Consider the following 20635-nt stretch of genomic DNA (forward strand, 5'->3'; position numbering starts at 1 on the left):
CACAGACGTCAAAGTGGGCTGACAATCGTCAAGCAACCAACACTGAGTGCACACTAACTCTGTGCGACTTAAATTGTGGTTTTCTGTTAACGAACAATGACGTGTATTATGCAAATCAAGATTTCGGGTAAAGTTGATTTGAATAATTTTGAGGGAAAAATTGTTCCAGGGCCGGGTATCGAACCCGGGACCTTTGGTTAAACGTACCAACGTGTCGGGTGGAGTTCCCGAGTTGCTCAGTTGGTAGAAGTGTCGGGTGGAGTTCCCGGTTAGCTCAGTTGGTTGAGCGTTGGTACGTTTAACCAAGTCCCGGGTTCGATACCGGCCCCGGAACAATTTTTCCCTCAATATTATTCAAATCAACTTTACAGGGAGTTATACCTGAAAGCTTGACTTGCATTTAATTTCTTTTCACACGGTTATCCTTTCAGTATCATCAGTTCCCATGGGAGGTTATCGAACTCCCACAATTGGGTCATGGACTTAGCATCATCTGTCGGAATACGTCGCATTAAGTTTATCCGATGTATCCTTAGGTCATCATTCTGTGAAATGCTGTAAACAAGATAGATTCCATAACTACAGTACTGCTGTGGCACTTGTCATAGGAACATCCAGGAACGCTGCAACACGAAAGGATAATGTCTAATCTATTTCTTTTACTGGTAAGTTGCAAAACATTTAATTTCTTTTGTTTTATCTTCTATATCAATCTATAAGGACATGAGAGAACAAAGAAGTAAAACAGTCTGCTAAAATAGTGATTCTCAACGTTTGAGATACCACGGCCCGGTAAATACTTTTTCTATAAGACGAGGTCTCAGTTAATTTAGTCGTAAATAGTCTAACTTTCTAATTTTTTTTAAATTCATCCATTTAACTGACGTAAGTATTAATAATGAAATATGGCGTAATCTTCAGACTTGAATAACATTAGTACACTATGAAAACGGTACGACATACTGACAAATAATTTAATTAATTATCAATCACTGTATTGCACTGGATTGATTAACTTTTGTAGCATGTTTTAGTTTCCTGAAGCCTTACTTACTTACTTACAGGCTTTTAACGAACCCGGAGGTTCGCCGCCCTCACATAATCACGCCATTGGTCCCTATTCTAAGCAAGATCAATCCAGTCTCTATCATCATATCCCACTTCCATCAAATCCATTTTAATGCTATCTTCCCATCTACGTCTCGGCCTCCCCAAAGGTCTTTTTCCCTCCGGCCTCCCAACTAACACTCTATATGCATTTCTGGATTCGCCCATACATGCTACATGCCCTGCCCATCTCAAACGTCTGGATTTAATGTTCCTAATTATGTCATGTGAAGAATATAATGCGTGCAGTTCTGTGTTGTGTAAGGCCGGGTGCACACAGAATCAGACGCGACGCGACACGGCGCGGCGCGACGCTACGTTTTGCTTTACAACGCCTCGCGACAGCTTTGAACTGTCTGCTCGCGACAACTGATTTGCTAGCTGTGTGATTGGAAAACTGGCCTAGGCTAGAAAATGGCGTCAATAATAGAGGACTGTCTATATGAAAAATTCTATTGTATTTGCTTATTATTTCCTAAGGACGCAAGCTCCTAAAATTCTATACGATTGAAAGAGTCTTAAAATTAAAATGTACTGCACAAACGTCATTTTTATGCTTATGACTACTTCACGACTCACAATAAAGAAAAATAAAATATTAAATCAATAATGAGTGATGGTATAGAGCAGAGAATTAGGCTTACTACAAATTACACTGGTCAACAGTCATTTTGCGCCAGACATAAAACTATCAAATTCTTACTAATTTCGACCTCCTGAACTAATAAATAAGAAGCAAAATGTTCCATCACTTCGGGTTTTTGAGATGCACAATATAATTAATTTTCTTTGCATTTTATTTTTAAAAATTACCGTATTTCGTGTGTAACTATTTTGTTTTACAAATGTGAAGACCCATTATGTGAAAACAATATTAGTAAGTAGGGCACCATGTTATAAGCACTTGTAGAGAGGGAAATTATTTTATTGCCCTTCTACGAGTCTATTTCGAGGGAGTGAAACAGGTTCGCGGTATGAATTCACTTGAGTGTACCTGATTTTACTTGAGATGTGTATTTCTTTCACTGTGAGCTTTAATTACATTACTGTAGTTTATATTTTGCAATATATCACCATGTCAAAATCACTTCTAGAGCGTAAATTGTTTTATTGCCCTTTTCGGTTCCATTTGGAGGTGGAGAAAGAGGTTCGCCGTATGAAATCGCTTCAGTTTAGCAGGAGATTTATGTGGTGTTAGTATTCTGTGTAAGACGTGTATTTCTTTAAAGTGTGTGTTTAATGATAATATTCGAAGTACGAATGGTTTAAATGTGCGGATTTGAAGGTTGTAGCATTGCTCTTTGGACGGCAATTAGGCTACACAAAATTTTTCTGCTGTCTGTAGGAATTGGACAGTCGCGCTCGAGGTATTTTATTTTTATTTTATTGGGTTATTTTACGACGCTTTTCAACATCTAGGTTATTTAGCGTCTGAATGAAATGAAGGTGATAATGCCGGTGAAATGAGTCCGGGGTCCAGCATCAAAAGTTACCCAGCATTTGCTCGTATTGGGTTGAGGGAAAACCCCGGAAAAAACCTCAACCAGGTAACTTGCGCCGATCGGGATTCGAACCCGGGCCACCTAGTTTCGCGGCCAGACGCGCTGACCGTTACTCCACAGGTGTGGACTCGCGCTCGAGATATGCATTATAAAATAAAACGACAATCACTAGAGCCAAGGAAGAAAAATATTATACATCAACCCCTTGTACCTCAAGGCGAAGTAATTTTACCCCTTTCACACAATAAGTTAGGGTTAATGAAGAATTTTGTTAAAGGGATAAATTATAAAACTGAAGCATTTTAAAATATCCAGGAAAAATTTCCTACTATTAATAATCCGTGGCGCTACACCCCGTGAAGAGCCCAGACCGAACAGCCGGCTGCTGGCCTCACGTCCACATGCCAAAACAGAGGTGGACGATCATCCAACTAGAATGGAGGTATCGTGTGGTTAGCACGATGATCCCCCCAGTCGTTATATCTGGCTTTCGCAACCTATAGTAGCTCCCCAAGTGCATCACATTGCTAGGTGGGCACCGGTCCCATACACTGGCCCAAATTTCATGAGAAAATTTCTTCCCCCATGAGGACTCGGACCAGCGCGCATTCCTTAACATTTCCTGCTATTAGTGATTCAAAAATAAAAGAGGGAGTTCTCAATGGACCACAAATTAGAGAAATAATGAAGAACAATCACTTCGAATCTTTGCTGGAAGGAAAAGACACAGCCGTCTGGATAACATTCAAGAAGGTTGAATTAATTTTCTGGATAACTGTAGAAGTGAGAACTATGAAGAACTAGTGAACAATGTACTGTTGGCGTATTAAACTAGAGCTTGTAAAATTTCCCTGAAAATTCACTTCCTTCACTCACATCTTGACTTTTTTTCCCGAGAATTGTGCGATTTCAGTTATGAGCATGATGAGCGCTTCCATCAAGAAATTTCAACTATGGAAAAAAAGATACCAAGGACAGTGGAGTACCAATATGCTAGCAGACTATTGTTGGACTTTAGCGCGTGATGTACCTGATGCCCAGTGTAAAAGAAAATGCAGAAAAACAAAGTTGTAATCTTCTGAACAGTGAATATTTAGCCTTATTGTCATTATATAAAACAATATTTTGAATAGATATAAATTCTAAAATTTCTCAAAAACCGTAACCAACAACTGTTTTTATTGTCATATTCGTATTCAGGAGGCTCAAATTATATAGAAAACATATATCACATGCCTAGCGCAAAAAAAAATATTAACATTTGTTACGCAGTGTTATTATTATAAATTATTATTCACCTCGTGCTTTCATCTCATACAGTATTTTCAGAAACCACATTATTCTCGTGATATTGTTTCAAAGATTGTACAGAATGTATCTTTCCTGTACTAAATCAACTAATTTATCCGCATCGAGCTCCATTATGAATAATGTGCACTACACAACAACAGTATTTTTTTGTAGATAATGAAAGCGTGCAATCATAGCCACTACTAACGCATGCGCAGTACACTGCAGCTATCAGACAGTCTCCTCGCGACGAACTTCTAGCAGTCATTCGATGTTGTCTCTTCGTGTCTCCTCGTGTCTGCTCGCGACCGTCGCGCCGCGTCTGATTCTGTGTGCACCACATCATAAGAAATCAATGGGAGACAAGTACCACGAGACAAAATGTCGCGCCGCGTCTGATTCTGTGTGCACCCGGCCTAACTTTCTCCATTCTCCTGTAACTTCATCCATCCTAGCCCCTAATATTTTCCTAAGCACCTTATTCTCAAACACCCTTAACCTATGTTTCTCTCTCAAAGTGAGAGTCCAAGTTTCACAACCATAAAGAACAGCCGGTAATAAAACTGTTTTATAAATTCTAACTTTCAGATTTTTTGACAGCAGACTGGATGACAAAAGCTTCTCAACCGAATAATAACGGGCATTTCCCATATATATTCTGTGTTTAATTTCCTCCCGAGTATATTTGTTACTGTTGCTCCCAGGTATTTGAATTTTTCCACCTCTTCAAAGGAGAAATTTCCTGTTTTTATTTAATTAATTTATGATAATTTTCATTGACATATTATCCCTTTCTGACCACCTAAATCTTATAAAATTTATATCACTGATCATTGTATTATTAAATTTATTTTACTTATGTTAGTTTTAAAAATAAATGGTAGGCAGAAGAATGATTATGCACTGTAACTCATCACAGAAGTGAGCTGAGCTGGGTTAGCAGCAGAAGGATGCCAAAAGTCGGTGAAACACTTATCACTAGGGCCAGAAAGTTCATGCATCTGCATGTATTTTTCCATTGGCTGCAATTAATTTCTGATTAATTATCTTCACAAATCATAACATTTAAGCTTATCAAACCAAATTTTATGTTGTATGTATTTGCATATTTTGGCCTTTTTTTTATAAATGCATAATGTTTCATGATATTTATATTATTGTGGCATATCTACGCGTTTAAGTTCATTAAAGCTGGTTTTAGGTTGCATAAAAATGCATATTATGAATTTTTAAATCAAATAACCATATTGTATTATTGAAAACTGGTACTGAGTGAAATTATTATAATTATTTTTAAGAGAAAAAAGTGTTGAAATTTTCGCGGCACACCTAGCGAATCTCACGACACACAGTTGAGAAACACTCATGTAGAGCATGAGAATGTTTATCGCGTTATCGCTCGGTTGGGGGAGGTTCGGACAGCGAATCACATGCTTCAAATTCTCAACAACAAATATAAGTTCAATCTCATCTAGTTTGACCTATAATATTATTACATTAATTTATTATTATTATTATTATTATTATTATTATTATTATTATTCATTAGGAAAGTCCAGGATAACAGACAGGGTTTGGAATTGAACGGGTTACATCAGCTGCTTGACGTGAATATGTTAGGAGAAAATCCACAAACGATTAGGGAAAACACGGGAATTTTACTGGAAGCAAGTAAAGCGATAGGTTGGAAAGTAAATCCCGAAAAGACAAAGTATATGATTCTGTCTCGTGACCAGAATATTGTACGAAATGGAAATACAAAATTGGAAATTTACCTTTCGAAGAGGTGGAGAAGTTCAAATATCTTGGAGCAACAGTAACAAATATAAATGATACTCAGGAGGAAATTAAACACAGAATAAATATGGAAAATGCCTGTTATTATTCGGTTGAGAAGCTTTTATCATTCAGTCTGCTGTCAAAAACTCTGAAAGTTAGAATTTATAAAACAGTTACATTACCGGTCGTTCTGTATGGTTGTGAAACTTAGACTCTCACTTTGAGAGAGGAACACAGGTTAAGGGTGTTTGAGAATAAGGTGCTTAGGAAAATATTTGGGGCTAAGAGGGATGAAGTTACAGGAGAATGGAGAAAGTTACACAACACAGAACTGCACGCATTGTATTCTTCGCCTGACATAATTAGGAACATTAAATCCAGACGCTTGAGATGGGCAGGGCATGTAGCACGTATGGGCGAATCCAGAAATTCATATAGAGTGTTAGTTGGGAGGCCGGAGGGAAAAAGACCTTTAGGGAGGCCGAGACGTAGATGGGAAGATAATATTAAAATGGGTTTGAGGGAGGTGGGATATGATGATAGAGACTGGATTAATCTTGCTCAGGATAGGGACCAATGGCGGGCTTATGTGAGGGCGGCAATGAACCTCCGGGTTCCTTAAAAGCCAGTAAGTAAGTAAGTAAGTATTATTATTATTATTATTATTATTATTATTATTATTATTATTATTATTACTTATTTATTAGTGATATATCAGGAAATATGAGATTGTATTAGTGCATATTTATTGACATATTTTAAGGTGTTTAAATCATACTTGCATGCATATTTAGTAAGAGTTTAGGGCATGAACTTCCTGGTTCTACTTATCACACAAAAAAACGCCAAATGTCTTTATATGCAGTGTATGTAATTTTGTAAAAATGTACGAATCTCTCAATTTTAAACACTAGTTCCAACGCTAATTAATGTTATGAATTTACAAAGACAGCACATTAACACAACATTAAGTATAAGTTATTGAAAAAGTTAATCTTAGTGCTTAGTTTATTTTATTTGGTATGCGTGTGCGTGTGCGTGTCTAATGCCTACGCACTTCACTTGCGTGATTCGGGTTCCGCATACTGCGGATAGATGGCAGGACTGTGACACATTTTCAAGTTACACACCACTTCGGCGGGCCACGTTAATAATGATGTGTGTCTATGAAGAGTTATGTTGTGTACTAGGGTGAGTATATATGTAAGTGTTCATGTAAGTGTAGTGTATGGCATGGGTAAGGATGATGATGAAGGTGAGGAAGGGAGAAGGGGAAACCCGGTGCCGGCACGTACCCTACTTCTGTCGAATAGCACCAATTTCTGACCCCGCCGGGAATCGAACCTGGGCCGGCTATTCATTTTATTTTCTGTTATACCTGATAATTTAAGATTTGAGCGAGGCTAGTGAGATATTTGTTGCTGTTTTCTGTCCGTCAGCTTGTTACTTCTGGGATGAATTTAAGTAATGGCCAATCGGAGACGATCAGAAAGTTGCAGGCGATTTCTTGTTTCGTTTTAAGCACAGACATTCAATTTCACAAACATATGTGGTGATAAAATAAAGAAGAAATCTGATTATTGTGTATAAATTTGGATATTAATTTTTCATTCTTATCCAGACAACTTGGTGGCATTGGAAATGAATAATACTGTATATATTTATCACTTCGTTTATTCTATTTTATTTCATAAAAGTAACATATCTTCCTTCCTGATATTCGTTAATAAAATCCCTAAATATTTGGTTATTTAACTTGTATTATTTTTTCATGTACAATTTTCACAATTCTTATGTTATATACTTGTAAGTTCGTAGCCTATGTCATCCTTCTTGATATCGTCATGTTACGTAAACCTACAAACTCAGTTATCATATTAGTCGAACGTTACAAATCGTCTGTTGATTCTTTAACTAACATTTAATAATTAGTCTACAGTATTTTAATTAGTTTTTTTTATTTTCTTCAATTAGCATACGGTTATGGTTGTTGATATGCAAAAGCTAAAACACACACACACACACACACACACACACACACACACACACTAGGCCTATATTAAAAAAATAAAAGGTGAAAGATAGCTAAGAATTTCTTTAGGGCAATAGCTTCCTCCTACAGAAGGGTGGCCCAAATTATCTCCTATGTTAATATATTGTATATGCAAAGGAAACAGTCGACATCCCTGATTTATACCTGGATGTAGTATATAATAATTTATTTCAAAATCTTAGTTAAGTTCAGTTTATTTCTAAAAATATTTTTGTGGACATTTAATATCTTCTCTCACGGTGTAGAAAATATTGTTAAATACTTGCAGAGATTTGGTTTTAACCCGTTATGTCCGTACTTTAATAAATCAATATTTTAACGTTCAGTCCCTGTGATTTAGGGTAAAGTTGCCTATATCGCACCACCTTAGCATTTATAATTTTTATTGAACAATATAGTTTTTATTTTCTTCAATCCTTTACAGAGATACATTCCCAGAACATTTACCTTTCATGTAAAAAAGAATCCTTGAATTTGATTTAATACTTTTTAGTTAAAATGACATTTTCGAAACACATGTCAGTGGTGTCATTTAGGCAACTAGTTTCCTAAATAGCACCCGCGGTTTCTAAAATCGCACCTCTATATCTGCAGGAAACAGGATGAAGGAAAGATTTTTTAATATTGAACATATTGAAGAGTATTTGAATGAATAATGTAATTAATGCAAATTACAAGTTTATTGAAATTAATGAAAGAGAGTAACGCATCTTCAAATGAAATTGAAAAATTTGAGCGTAAATTACGTAACATTTAAACTTTCTCAATGCGTTTTTTATTGTTATACATTTGCCATGTGCTTCACCAGGCAGTTCAGACTGTAAACTGCGTCACCTTTTCTCCGCGATTATCTCGAAGCCACCTAAGAACTGCTTCATGATATAGCTGTCTGAAATGATTTGAAGATAGAAACATCTAAAGGCTGAGCCTATGAGTATTATGACGAGGAAGCTGAAACAGGAGCACACCATTTTCCCGAGATAATCTAGCTTCTAAATTTTTGGAATGAGTCGTATAGGTGGACATACAGAAGCAGCACTTTTTTCTATGGCAGGTTTGAATGGCAAATGTTTGACTATTCGACAAATTGTTCACTGTTGTGTAACCTGACTCAGAGCAAACAAATAACGATCCTGGAGGAGCACCAGCTGATAATGAAGGATGCAATGTTTGACGTTTAAAAATTATCACAGGTGGCACAAAATACCTGGTGCGCTTGTACAACACACACTTGTTGTATTATCGCCCTTTTCACCACTTGATATTGCACCCACCTATTGCATTCCTCGTTCAGTTAAAATGTTTGGGGTCTTCTCTTGTACGGCTAGAATTGCTACAGTTGCTCATATCGCACCGGTGCGAATTAGGCACCTACAAAGTGGTGCGAATTGAGAAACTACGCCATAAGTTATTATTTCCTTCATTCTAATCTATAATCACCACATGTTCGAAAATCCTACTAAGTTAAATGTTCTTTAACATCTCTTTAAACGAATAACATCTTAAGATTATGGATTTCTTTGCATACAAATCCGTTATTTAGTTACAAAATGTTAGCTAAATGTACATCCACCTGGGCGATTATATTAGATACACTATCACCATGCTGCAGGCACAAAGATGTGGCAGAAATCAAGTGACATGGTGGAAGTTCATATGGTAGATTGTAACAATACCACTAGATGCCACACTACTATAGTAATTTGTTTTAAACTAGCAGTGGTGCCATTTAGGAAGCGGTGCGATTTATGGTACTCTATCTTACATAATTTTACTTTCTTCGGTTCGCTTTCCGAACTTCTCTTTGTAGCTTTCCTTTGCTATTTACGTATATAATCACCTTCTAAAGTAAAGGTTGGTAATACTGTGATACGAGTAATTTTGTGATACTTCTTTTTGAGAATTTATTACAATTTTACTGAGCGAGAGGGAGATCGGTTTTTTGCGTCAACATTTTAAGGCAGTGGTCGTCAGCACTCGCTGAAATGGGTAGAGTGCATGGAGGGTAAGGAAATATACTCCGTTATGCACAAGGGATAAAGAGACAGCATATCCGCTAGCAGCCACGATTGCGCGCTAATCCACAATGCACTTCTCTTATAAAATACCGTAAAAGTTTAAAAAGGCCGTTGCATAAGGAAAAGTTCCGGCAATTGATTAACAAAGCGAAGTGCTAATGAGAAGAACTAAGATGCACCGTCTTCTGTACCTGTTCGTTCTTACTTTCTGTTTCCTCATGCACATGACCTTGTAACTCCTATTCTGTGAGTCGATAGTGTGTTGATAGAGAGGGGGAATCCCCACGTGGAGATCAATCAAGATTTGAAGGTAATTAAATGAAAAACCAGAATAAATCAAATATTAATTTTGATTATACAAAGAAAACAAAAGACAGATCGAAAACCTAAATCAACACATAAACAAAATACACCCAAAGCTACACTACACATTAGAAATTGAAAACAACAAATCCATAAATTTTCTAGACATCACAATAACAAAAGTAGACAACAAACACACATTCAAAGTATACAGAAAACCCACAACAACAACAACAACAACAACAACACACATTCACAACACATCCAACCACCCCACACAACACAAACAAGCTGCATTCCGAACAATGATACATAACTACTCAACATACCAATGAACCAACAGGATTACAACGAAGAGCTAAACACAATCAAATACATAGCACAAGAAAACGGTTACAACCCTAACATATGCAAATCTAGTCTTTCAGGTGAAGCTCCCTGTAAAGCAGATTTGAATAATTTCAAGGGAAAAAATTGTTCCGGGGCCGGGTATCGATCCCGGGACCTCTGGTTGAACGTACCAGCGCTCTACCACTGAGCTACCCGGGAACTCCACCCGACACCGTCTCAACTTTTCCCTTTATATCCACACAACTCGCGTGGGCTGACGAAACGCCAGAGACCCACAACGAGTGCACACAATCTCTGTGTGACTTGGAATTGTGGTTTTCTGTTAACGAACACAGTAACGTATATATTATGCAAATCTAGTCTTTCAGGTGATACCCGGCCCCGGAACAATTTTTCCCTTGAAATTATTCAAATCTGCTTTACAGGGAGCTTCACCTGAAAGACTAGATTTGCATAATATATACGTTACTGTGTTCGTTAACAGAAAACCACAATTCCAAGTCACACAGAGATTGTGTGCACTCGTTGTGGGTCTCTGGCGTTTCGTCAGCCCACGCGAGTTGTGTGGATATAAAGGGAAAAGTTGAGACGGTGTCGGGTGGAGTTCCCGGGTAGCTCAGTGGTAGAGCGCTGGTACGTTCAACCAGAGGTCCCGGGATCGATACCCGGCCCCGGAACAATTTTTCCCTTGAAATTATTCAAATCTGCTTTACAGGGAGCTTCACCTGAAAGACTAGATTTGCATAATATATACGTTACTGTGTTCGTTAACAGAAAACCACAATTCCAAGTCACACAGAGATTGTGTGCACTCGTTGTGGGTCTCTGGCGTTTCGTCAGCCCACGCGAGTTGTGTGGATATAAAGGGAAAAGTTGAGACGGTGTCGGGTGGAGTTCCCGGGTAGCTCAGTGGTAGAGCGCTGGTACGTTCAACCAGAGGTCCCGGGATCGATACCCGGCCCCGGAACAATTTTTCCCTTGAAATTATTCAACCCTAACATAATATACAACATAATACGTAAGACAAAACATAATCACAAAAAAACATAAAAATACAACACAAACACAAGAACACAAAAAAAACATCACACTAACATACGAAAACAAAAACACACACAAAATTGCAACCTCATTCAAGAAATTAAATTACAACATCGCATTCAGAACAAATAACACTCTACAAAAACATCTCAACACACAAACAACACAAACAAACAAATACAACTACACAGGCGTATACAAACTCAAATGTAACACCTGCAACAACTTCTACATAGGACAGACAGGCAGATCGTTTCAAACACGATATAAAGAACACATCACAGCCATAACAAAATTACAAAACACCTCCACATATGCAGAACACATTACAAATGCTAACCACACCCACAGAGACATCAACACAGACATGGAAATACTGCACATCCAACCAAAAAGCCAGAAACTGAACACACTAGAACAATATGAAATATACAGACACACAAAAACACACCCCAACGAAATTCTCAACACACAACTCAACTTCAAAACACACACACTCTTTGACTCTACACTATAACACAGGAACACGCCCTCACAGGAAACAGAACAAGTGGCGCCAAGACCAACTACGACCAGTTCTGAAGATGACCCATAAATAGGTCGAAACATGTAAACGATGTACGTTGAAATTTAACAAAGGAGAATTAATTTTGAGCGTCCATTAGACCAGATTTTTCACTAGACTTACTTTAAAAACATCAGAATTTCGACTTGTCGCTAAATGACATTTTTTGGCACCAAATGACTTCCCAAAAACACCAGATCTGGTGACAAAACCATCAACTTGGCAACACTGTTCAAGGATACAGAGCTGCAATGTGAATATAGAAAATGTAACCACGAACAGCAGACTGCCTTGACACGTGGTCACGAGACCAGTGATAACAAATCTTCCACTTGAACAGTCTTCTTTTTTTCCGCTAGAACTGTTGACCTCAGAAACTTCAACCTTGTACCGTTAACTATCTATTGGGACGATGGCTTCTTGGATTTATAGAAGTGATTTATTCAATATTAATATTGATAACATGTTGTGCTGCATTTTTCAGTATGTTCTTTCTAATTTAACTTATGTATGAGTATTTCTTATGTGAAGTTATAGACGTTTTTATTGAATCTAATTACTGCATATGTTGTTATATCTAGGTATTCTGTTGAGATTAGTATGTTCTCCCTCTCAATATTCCCTTTGTATTTATACAGTTTATATACTGTATATGACTTGTTTGAAATACAGAGTTGGGAAAAAATATATACATGGTGAACTGTAAGCAATATAATTAATTGTAGGGGGTTATTTTTCGAGATATTTCAAACAAAATAGTTTAACAGAGTTTTGATTTCTTTTCGAGATAAAAATTGTTTTATATGAAACATTTCATAGCGTGTTCTAAGAGAGCCACTGATTAAGTTCTCAATATGCTCAGTCAATTTCAGAAAACAGTGGGGGTGTGGAAGTGTTTTTATATAAAAAAGCAATGCGTATCTTTCTTCTGGCAATAAATTAGTATTATTATTATTATTATTATTATTATTATTATTATTATTATTATTATTATTATTATTATTATACTATTGAAAGAATTTTAGTTTTGTCCTTTAAATGCACAGAAATTTGATCATGTTTTGTGAGTGAGTGAGTGAGTGAGTGAGTGAGTGAGTGAGTGAGTGAGTGAGTGAGTGAGTGAGTGAGTGAGTGAGTGAGTGAGTGAGTGAGTGAGTGTTTTTTCTATCCTTTTCTCTTTTTTTAGATTAGGACTATTTGAAAATTGTAGAGACTTTCTTTCGATTTCAGGGATATTTATTTATTTATTTATTTATTTATTTATTTATTTATTTATTTATTTATTTATTTATTTATTTATTTATTTATTTATTTATTTATGTATTTATTTATTCATTCATTTATTTATTTATTTATTCTGGTGTAGTTAAGGCCATCAGGCCTTCTCTTCCACAACACCAGGAATACAAATTCAATAATAGAAATAAACAGAAAAAAATACACTATATACAAAGTAAAGCTACACAAGAAATAAAGAGAGAGAGAAAAAAACACTATAAACAAAGTAAAGCCACACAAAAATATTCACAGGTTGCAGTCACACAAACTTTAAATGAGTGATTAAGTATCATAATTAATTGTATCCTAACTAATTAATTAACATAAACAAGAAACTTGCAATTTTAATCTAATTTTTAAGGCCTACGGAGGGATTTTCTTTACTGAGGTACTTATGAAGTCTTCTAGTAGACCGCATAAGTTGTACACTGGGCGCAAAGGATAGCTGGAAAATGTAAACAATCAAGCAAGGTCATATGCTCTTTACCTCTCTGTATGGTTGGCCTGTATGGAGAGGGAACAGGCTACGGCGTGTTTACATTGTTCAAATATCCATTGCGCTGACTGTACACATATTCAGAAACTAATCGGCTTATTTTTTCTGCAGATGAACGTGATATTAGCGGCTTCCAGTATACCTTCAACAGTATTTCCAGCAGATACCAGCAGTGACAAGTTTAACAGTTCTCAGTACCATGATGTCTCTGTAATAGAATTTACAGCAGACGATCTACCTGAGGCTTCCGAACAAGATCATCCCAATAAACCTGACCCACAACCAGAGGACGAAGTTGAAGGACATCAAAGAATATTCGTGGACATCACGCATTTGGCACGCTTGTACGCAAAATTCAAAGAAGATGAAACATCAGCAAACTCAAGCACAGAGGACGATAGTGCACCGAACGAAGATAAACACGTCTCGTGGAGAGTGCTTATGAAGAGGAACAAGCTGGCGTATACTATATGGAACATAACCAACAAAAATGCGGGCTTCAAATCTAGAGATGAAGCAGTTGAGAAATGTCTTTTAGAATTAAAAGACAGAAGAAAAGCTTTAGCTCCCTATCTTGTTAGTACGACAATATCAGACAGTTCACACTTTCTGAGAAATTTCAATAACATCGTATCAAAATACAGCCACTTGCATGACTTAACTACAGTCCAGAAATATTACCGTGAATACATCGAGGTGTTGCAAGACTATGAAGAATACTCTTTCACAATGCATGAAATAATTAGAACCATGGACCAGAGAATGAAATATTTATTAATCTGTGCCCAGAGGAGATACTGCAGTTGTTTTACGTTAAGTGATGTAGAAGTATATGAAAATCAATTTTCAAGATTATCTTCAAGTAAGATCTTTATAAAATTATACCTAATTTTTGGATATTACATAGATCCAATAATTAGATCGCTGTTTTTAGTGGTCGGCATCATATTTAACTTCGAGGTGTTGGCCATCTTTGTGAAAAACGTGGAAGTAAGAACCGAATATAACATTATGATTTTAAACATTGTAGTTACTAATATTCTTATGCTTATCATTTACATGCCAATTCACTATATACACATCTACTTCTCGCCACTGTTGCCACATTCGGAGTTCACAAATAACGGAGTCTTTATCCTAGTTCAGGCCACACTCATTTCGTCTAGCGTGTTATCACTCTTCATCCTGAAGGTCCAACAGCATACCGAAGTCTCCACTCCGGCCACTTCCCCACCCTTGCCCGCGTTCTGGAGAGGCGCGCTCCTCTTCGTATGCCTGTGGGTGACCGCTATAGGAGTGGCAGTCTTCATTTTCGTCTTCAAGGACTACCCATCCATGGGATACATCCTTGCGCCAGTCGCCTATATCACGCTTTATATTACTTTGCTGTCCATTTCGCTCACAAAACTGAAATTGTCTCTCCACAAAACCCCCTCTCGTCTAGTCAATAGCGACGTAATTCTGGCCTTTTCGAAATTATTTTGGGCCACGCACGTCCCATTGTTTGTGTGGCTGCTTTTGGAAGGCCTGTGTGGCTTTGCTTTGAAACTCGCCTACATAAATTATTCCTATATTGATGTTTTCGTCTACTATCTTCATTTCTCATATGCATGTTTCAGCCCGTTTGTTTTGTGCAAATCGAGCGGAAATTATAAGACGTTGTTGTACAAGTATGTAAGTATGTTTTTATATAAACAAAAGAAAGAACAGGATATAATGCTGAGAGTGACACAGCAACCGGAATCGCAAACGAATCCACGTTCCTAAATTTTTTGAAAAGTCCAAACAACATAATTACGAACTTTATTACATAAACCCACATATACATTTCATATTTTAACATCTAACTGTATTTATGCTCGACCATGCCGAAATGTAGTAATTATACACCTCGTAGCAGTCCTTTAATGCATGTCATTAAAGTACACCTATTCATTAAAGTTCAGGTTTTCGATTATTCTCAGATATGCAATCGAAAGACAACGAGGAAAACGTCACGGAGGCTGGAAATCCAATATTTTCGCAGAAGGTTATGTTCTGTTACTATAATAATTAGCGTTAATTGTAAATAATATTCAAATAAATTCAATTTGTCATCTCGTTTTTCAATTCTAAATCAATTTCCAGGTTATATCAAAATTAGTTCATGTTATTCTGTAGATTATAACAAGGTCAATGACATTATTGTTCCTCGGAAAAAATCAATACTTTCGCGTCTGCGCACATCTCACAATTTACGAGCGATGCACAAGGTCACTTCCACTCTTCAGTTAGATACGAATAAAGTTAATATTTCTGAATAATTTCAAGTTAGAAATATGGTCGAGCATAAAAAATCGTATGAAACTTGCCTGTAATGGTAATTAAGACGCTCGCATGAAAATTATGAAACTCGCTTGCGCTCGTTTCATAAACAAACATACTCGCGTCTTAATTAGTATCATTATAGGTTCGTTGCGTAATGTACTATTATCTACAAAATTAATAAAATATTTCCAGGAAATTCGCAACTCATTCATTTCACCAATTTTTATGTAACTGTTTATATTGTCATTTAGGCAGAGAAATTAGCCTATATTGCCTCAACAAATAAAGAACTGTTTTAAAATAGCGTTCACTAAAAATGCCTCAGGAAACGTCGAAAATAGAACCTCCGAAGTTTTCTTATACCATAGTGTTTATGGTAATAAACGCGTGTCGAAACAAGTTCATATTCGTGATTTTTTTATTTACTTTTAACGAGCAAACGTAAACACAGAAACTTAATAATGTGTTATTCATTGAAACCATTCACAAATATACGGATGAACATAGAAATAAATATGAAATTAAACGTCAACATAAAAGCTTGTAAACTTCAGACTTTAAAGTTTACTTTTACGTGTAACATGAAGAGCCAGTCAGACATCACTATACCTACAATGTGCCATCATTTGATAAAACTTTAATCATGCTATTCTAAAAACAGTTGTTAGTCTTTACGATAAAGACACGGATTACTAAAAAGAAACTTACGGTTTGCCAGGCAAAGGGAAAGTAACTGTCTTACCACTTTATGAAAATTTTTAAAGGCCTACTTCAGCATAAAATTGTAATAGACTACATTTCTCACCTTACTATTATTGTAGATAGTGCGTAGAAACATACTGCACATAACACCCACAAAAATGAGTTCAACTGAAAAAAATATACGAGGCGCGTTCAGAAAATAAGTTTCCCTGGGGACGTTTGGAAAAATAAAAAACAATTTCATGGGGATATTTGAAGCGTTGGGCCGAACGACGGTCTATATTACAATTTTTCAGAATTTAGTTTTTAATGGAATAATGCTCTGTATAGTTTCACACAGCTGTCACAAAAATTGTTTCTCAGTAAATGTATCAGTTACAACCATCAATTTCTCGATTGAAACAACGGTCTATGTCACTAGTCACTTCTAGCGTATCCACTTGTTTACATCGTATCGGGAGTTATTACACGGGAGTTTGTTCTCTTTACGAATAGTGGGTACTTGAAATTTGTGTATCAGGTTTCGATTAATGTATTAAGTAAAATGGACGACTGCAAGGCAGTGACGATTTCTACGGTAGATACTGACCGGCTAAATAAATCTAAAAAAAAAAAAGAATTCTGATAAATACTAGTAAGTGGAAATATGTGTCACGAGGGGATAGCGTTCTTGAGTATACAACAAGGAAGACTAAGTAGCAAGTTAGTGCGAAAGATCTTCCAAGTAATGTAAGTTCCTGTCTGTTATTTTTTAAGTATTTTATTAGTTGTATTTTAATTTACACTTTACCTAGTGTTAGTTGGTCTATGTTGTGTTCTGTCACTTTAGTTTATCTTGGAATTTTATCACGGTATTTCGTTTCAGGAACAGATTTGTGGAAATTCTTGTAACGAGATGTGCTCACAGCTTGCTCTTGATGTCAGAAAGGAGCTGTTTAAAATGTATTACTCTCTTAGTCAGCATTTAAAAACTGTGATTGTTATTGTCTTCATTGTTAATAAAATTTAAACTTAACAGATAAGCCTTTTCTTGGGATGGATACTGACTATTCGAGACAGGGGTTCAAATTCCATCCCCCAACAATTTCTCAACTGTAATATTTAATTTTCTTTATTCATTTGTTTTTGTTACAACTTTCACTAATCTAATGGTGTCTCTACATTTCAATACTGCAGTTATGTTCTAATAATAATGTTATTATTTGATCAATATTGTATGTTTATTCATAATATGACATTGACTGTTACTTTAATAAATTACATAGTGCTAATTCATATTAATATATAGCACTTAAAAATAAATGTCATAAACATTTTGTTCAGGATTTAACCTTTTTATTGCTTTTGTATATTTCATATTATTCTGATTGTATAAAACTGTTTATTGTCTCTATTCCCCAGTAGCATTTCTCTGGAGTTAAAAATGTTACAAACTTCTATGATGTGTAATATGACTTTCAATAACATACAATCATATACTTCGCTTAGTGTACAAAACATATTGATGGAATAACGGTCTATGTTGCCCGTCCGATAGTAAATTTATGAGCGGAATTACGATGTAACATTTATGATCCTCCTGCACAGTAGATTGTAAAGGCCCGCTCCCACTTAGCGGAATCGAATCGAACAGAATTTCTCTTCACAATGTATTTAAATGGAAGATAGCAGAAAGCGGCGCGTCGAATCGAATCGAACAGAACAGAATTCATGAGCTAGAATATTTATTCCACTGCCGGAACAAAATTTCTTGTTTCGGATATGATCGTAAGTTCTCGTGAAGTCTTCGTGAAGAAACAAATGAGCCACTTCCATTCTTGGAGGCTTAATTTGTTTACTATTGAAAGTTATTGCTGAAATAGTACGTGTACAAAAATCACAATGTAATAAATCTTGTGCATAATTATTATTCTCTTTCGTATGACAAAACACAAAACACAAAAGTACTGTTCGGTTCGATTCCACTAGGTGTGAGTGGCAGCAGACTTTTCGTTTCGATTCGGTTCGATTCCGCTAAGTGGGAGCGGGCCTTAACATAGACCGTTATTCGACCAAACGCTTCATTTATTGGAACAGATACAGCAATTGCAACGTATTTCCCACTGGAATTGAGACATTTGCCACATCGTGGGATCAACTTTCGTATCCCTGTGTAGTATAAGCCTCCCGCCTGGGATCGGAACCAGTGTGTGATAGCCGCCTACACCTCTCTGTTACTGTGAAAATGCTGACCAGACAAGAATTTCTTGAGGTGTAAGGAAAGATAGTAATGGCTTCCCAGGACTGTAGGTGGCTGTTTATTAGGCGTCTCCGCTTTCCTACAGTTAGGATCGAACCCGGGATTTTCCGAATACGAAGTGAGCGTATTACCCCTACACCACCGTGATCGTTTATTGAAAATTTGCTATCATTAGTAGCATTAATAATCAAAATGAGAACAGCACAATCAAAATAATAACTCACTAATCTCATCGACGCTAAATAACCGAGTAGTTGATATAGCGTCTTTAAATAACTAAGTTAAACAGACGCTTTTCCCAAACGTTTGATTCAATTTATTACTTAAAGCGTTGCGGTAATTTTTTAAATATCATAAACTACTACTTAAAATAATAAAATATTCTAGATTCATTCATTTACTTAGGACTCTGAAATTTACCACTAATCACACTATCACTCTTCCTTACAATTTATATTTCACAATATTTTAATAACCACTTTAGGCTAATATTGCCATCGTTGTTATACCTCACAAAACACTGATGATCATCTCTGCGTTGAGTACAGAACTATTACCATATCTCATCTTTTTGTTTTACTTTAGAGCTTACAAAATTTACCTCCTAAAACCGTAAGCTTGTTACTTTTTACTTTAGACTTCACAAAATCTTCAACAGGTTGTTGTTACTTACACAAACAAGTTCACCATAACATCTACTACAATGTCTTCCACCCCCATTCCTCGTAACTTTGCTAATGACCTAGACAACAGTACACTATAATTTTATGCAAGCTTCTAAACCTCACTCAGTGAGCTGAATCGATGCCCTAGGTTTTCTCTTGGGATCTAGGATGTGTAATGTATTGAAAGGGTGAATAATTTTTGCATATTAAAGAGAGAATACATAGGCAAATCCTGCCAATAGGGTAAGGTTGCCTATATCGCACCACTTTGGCATTTATAATTTTTATTGAACAATACAATTTTTATTTTCTGCATTCCTTTACAGAGATACATTCCCAGAACATTTACCTTTCATGTAAAAAAGAATCCTTAAATTTGATTTAATACTTTTTAATTAAAATGACATTTTCGAAACACTTGTCAGTGGTGCCATTTAGGCAACTAGTTTCCTAAATAGCACCTGCGGTTTCTTAAATCGCACCTCTTTAACTGCAGGGAACAGGATGAAGGAAAGATTTTTTAATATTGAACATATTGAAGAGTATTCAATATGAATAATGTAATAAATGCAAATTACAAGTTTATTGAAATTAATGAGAGTAACGCATCTTCAAATGAAATTGAAAAAATCGAGCATAAATTACCTAACATTTAAACTTCCTGAATGCGTTTTTTATTGTTACACATTTGCCATGTGCTTCACCAGGCAGTTCAGACTGTAAACTGCGTCATCTTTTCTCCGCGATTATCTCGAAGCCACCTAAGAACTGTTTCATGACTTAGCTGTCTGAAATGGTTTGAAGATAGAAACATCTGAAGGCTGGGCCTATGAGTATTATGACGAGGAAGCTGACCATTTTCCCGAGATAATCTAGCTTCTAAATTTTTGGAATGAGTCGTATAGGTGGACATACAGAAGCAGCACTTTTTTCTATGGC

At 36.2% G+C, this 20635-nt stretch overlaps 1 protein-coding gene across 1 annotated transcript; it reads left to right on the forward strand.

Annotated features, from left to right (window-relative positions):
- The first annotated feature begins 430 nt into the window (after positions 1–430).
- On the forward strand, positions 431–15698 carry LOC138710991 (uncharacterized). The gene is made up of 2 exons (XM_069842259.1): positions 431–665; positions 13895–15698. Exons 1-2 carry the CDS (start codon positions 642–644, stop codon positions 15548–15550), a joined length of 1680 nt encoding a protein of 559 aa, XP_069698360.1. The 5' UTR covers positions 431–641; the 3' UTR covers positions 15551–15698.
- Positions 15699–20635: the final 4937 nt, after the last annotated feature.

The sequence above is a fragment of the Periplaneta americana genome, chromosome 12 (genome assembly GCF_040183065.1).
Source record: "Periplaneta americana isolate PAMFEO1 chromosome 12, P.americana_PAMFEO1_priV1, whole genome shotgun sequence".
In the NCBI taxonomy this organism is placed as follows: Eukaryota; Metazoa; Arthropoda; class Insecta; order Blattodea; family Blattidae; genus Periplaneta; species Periplaneta americana.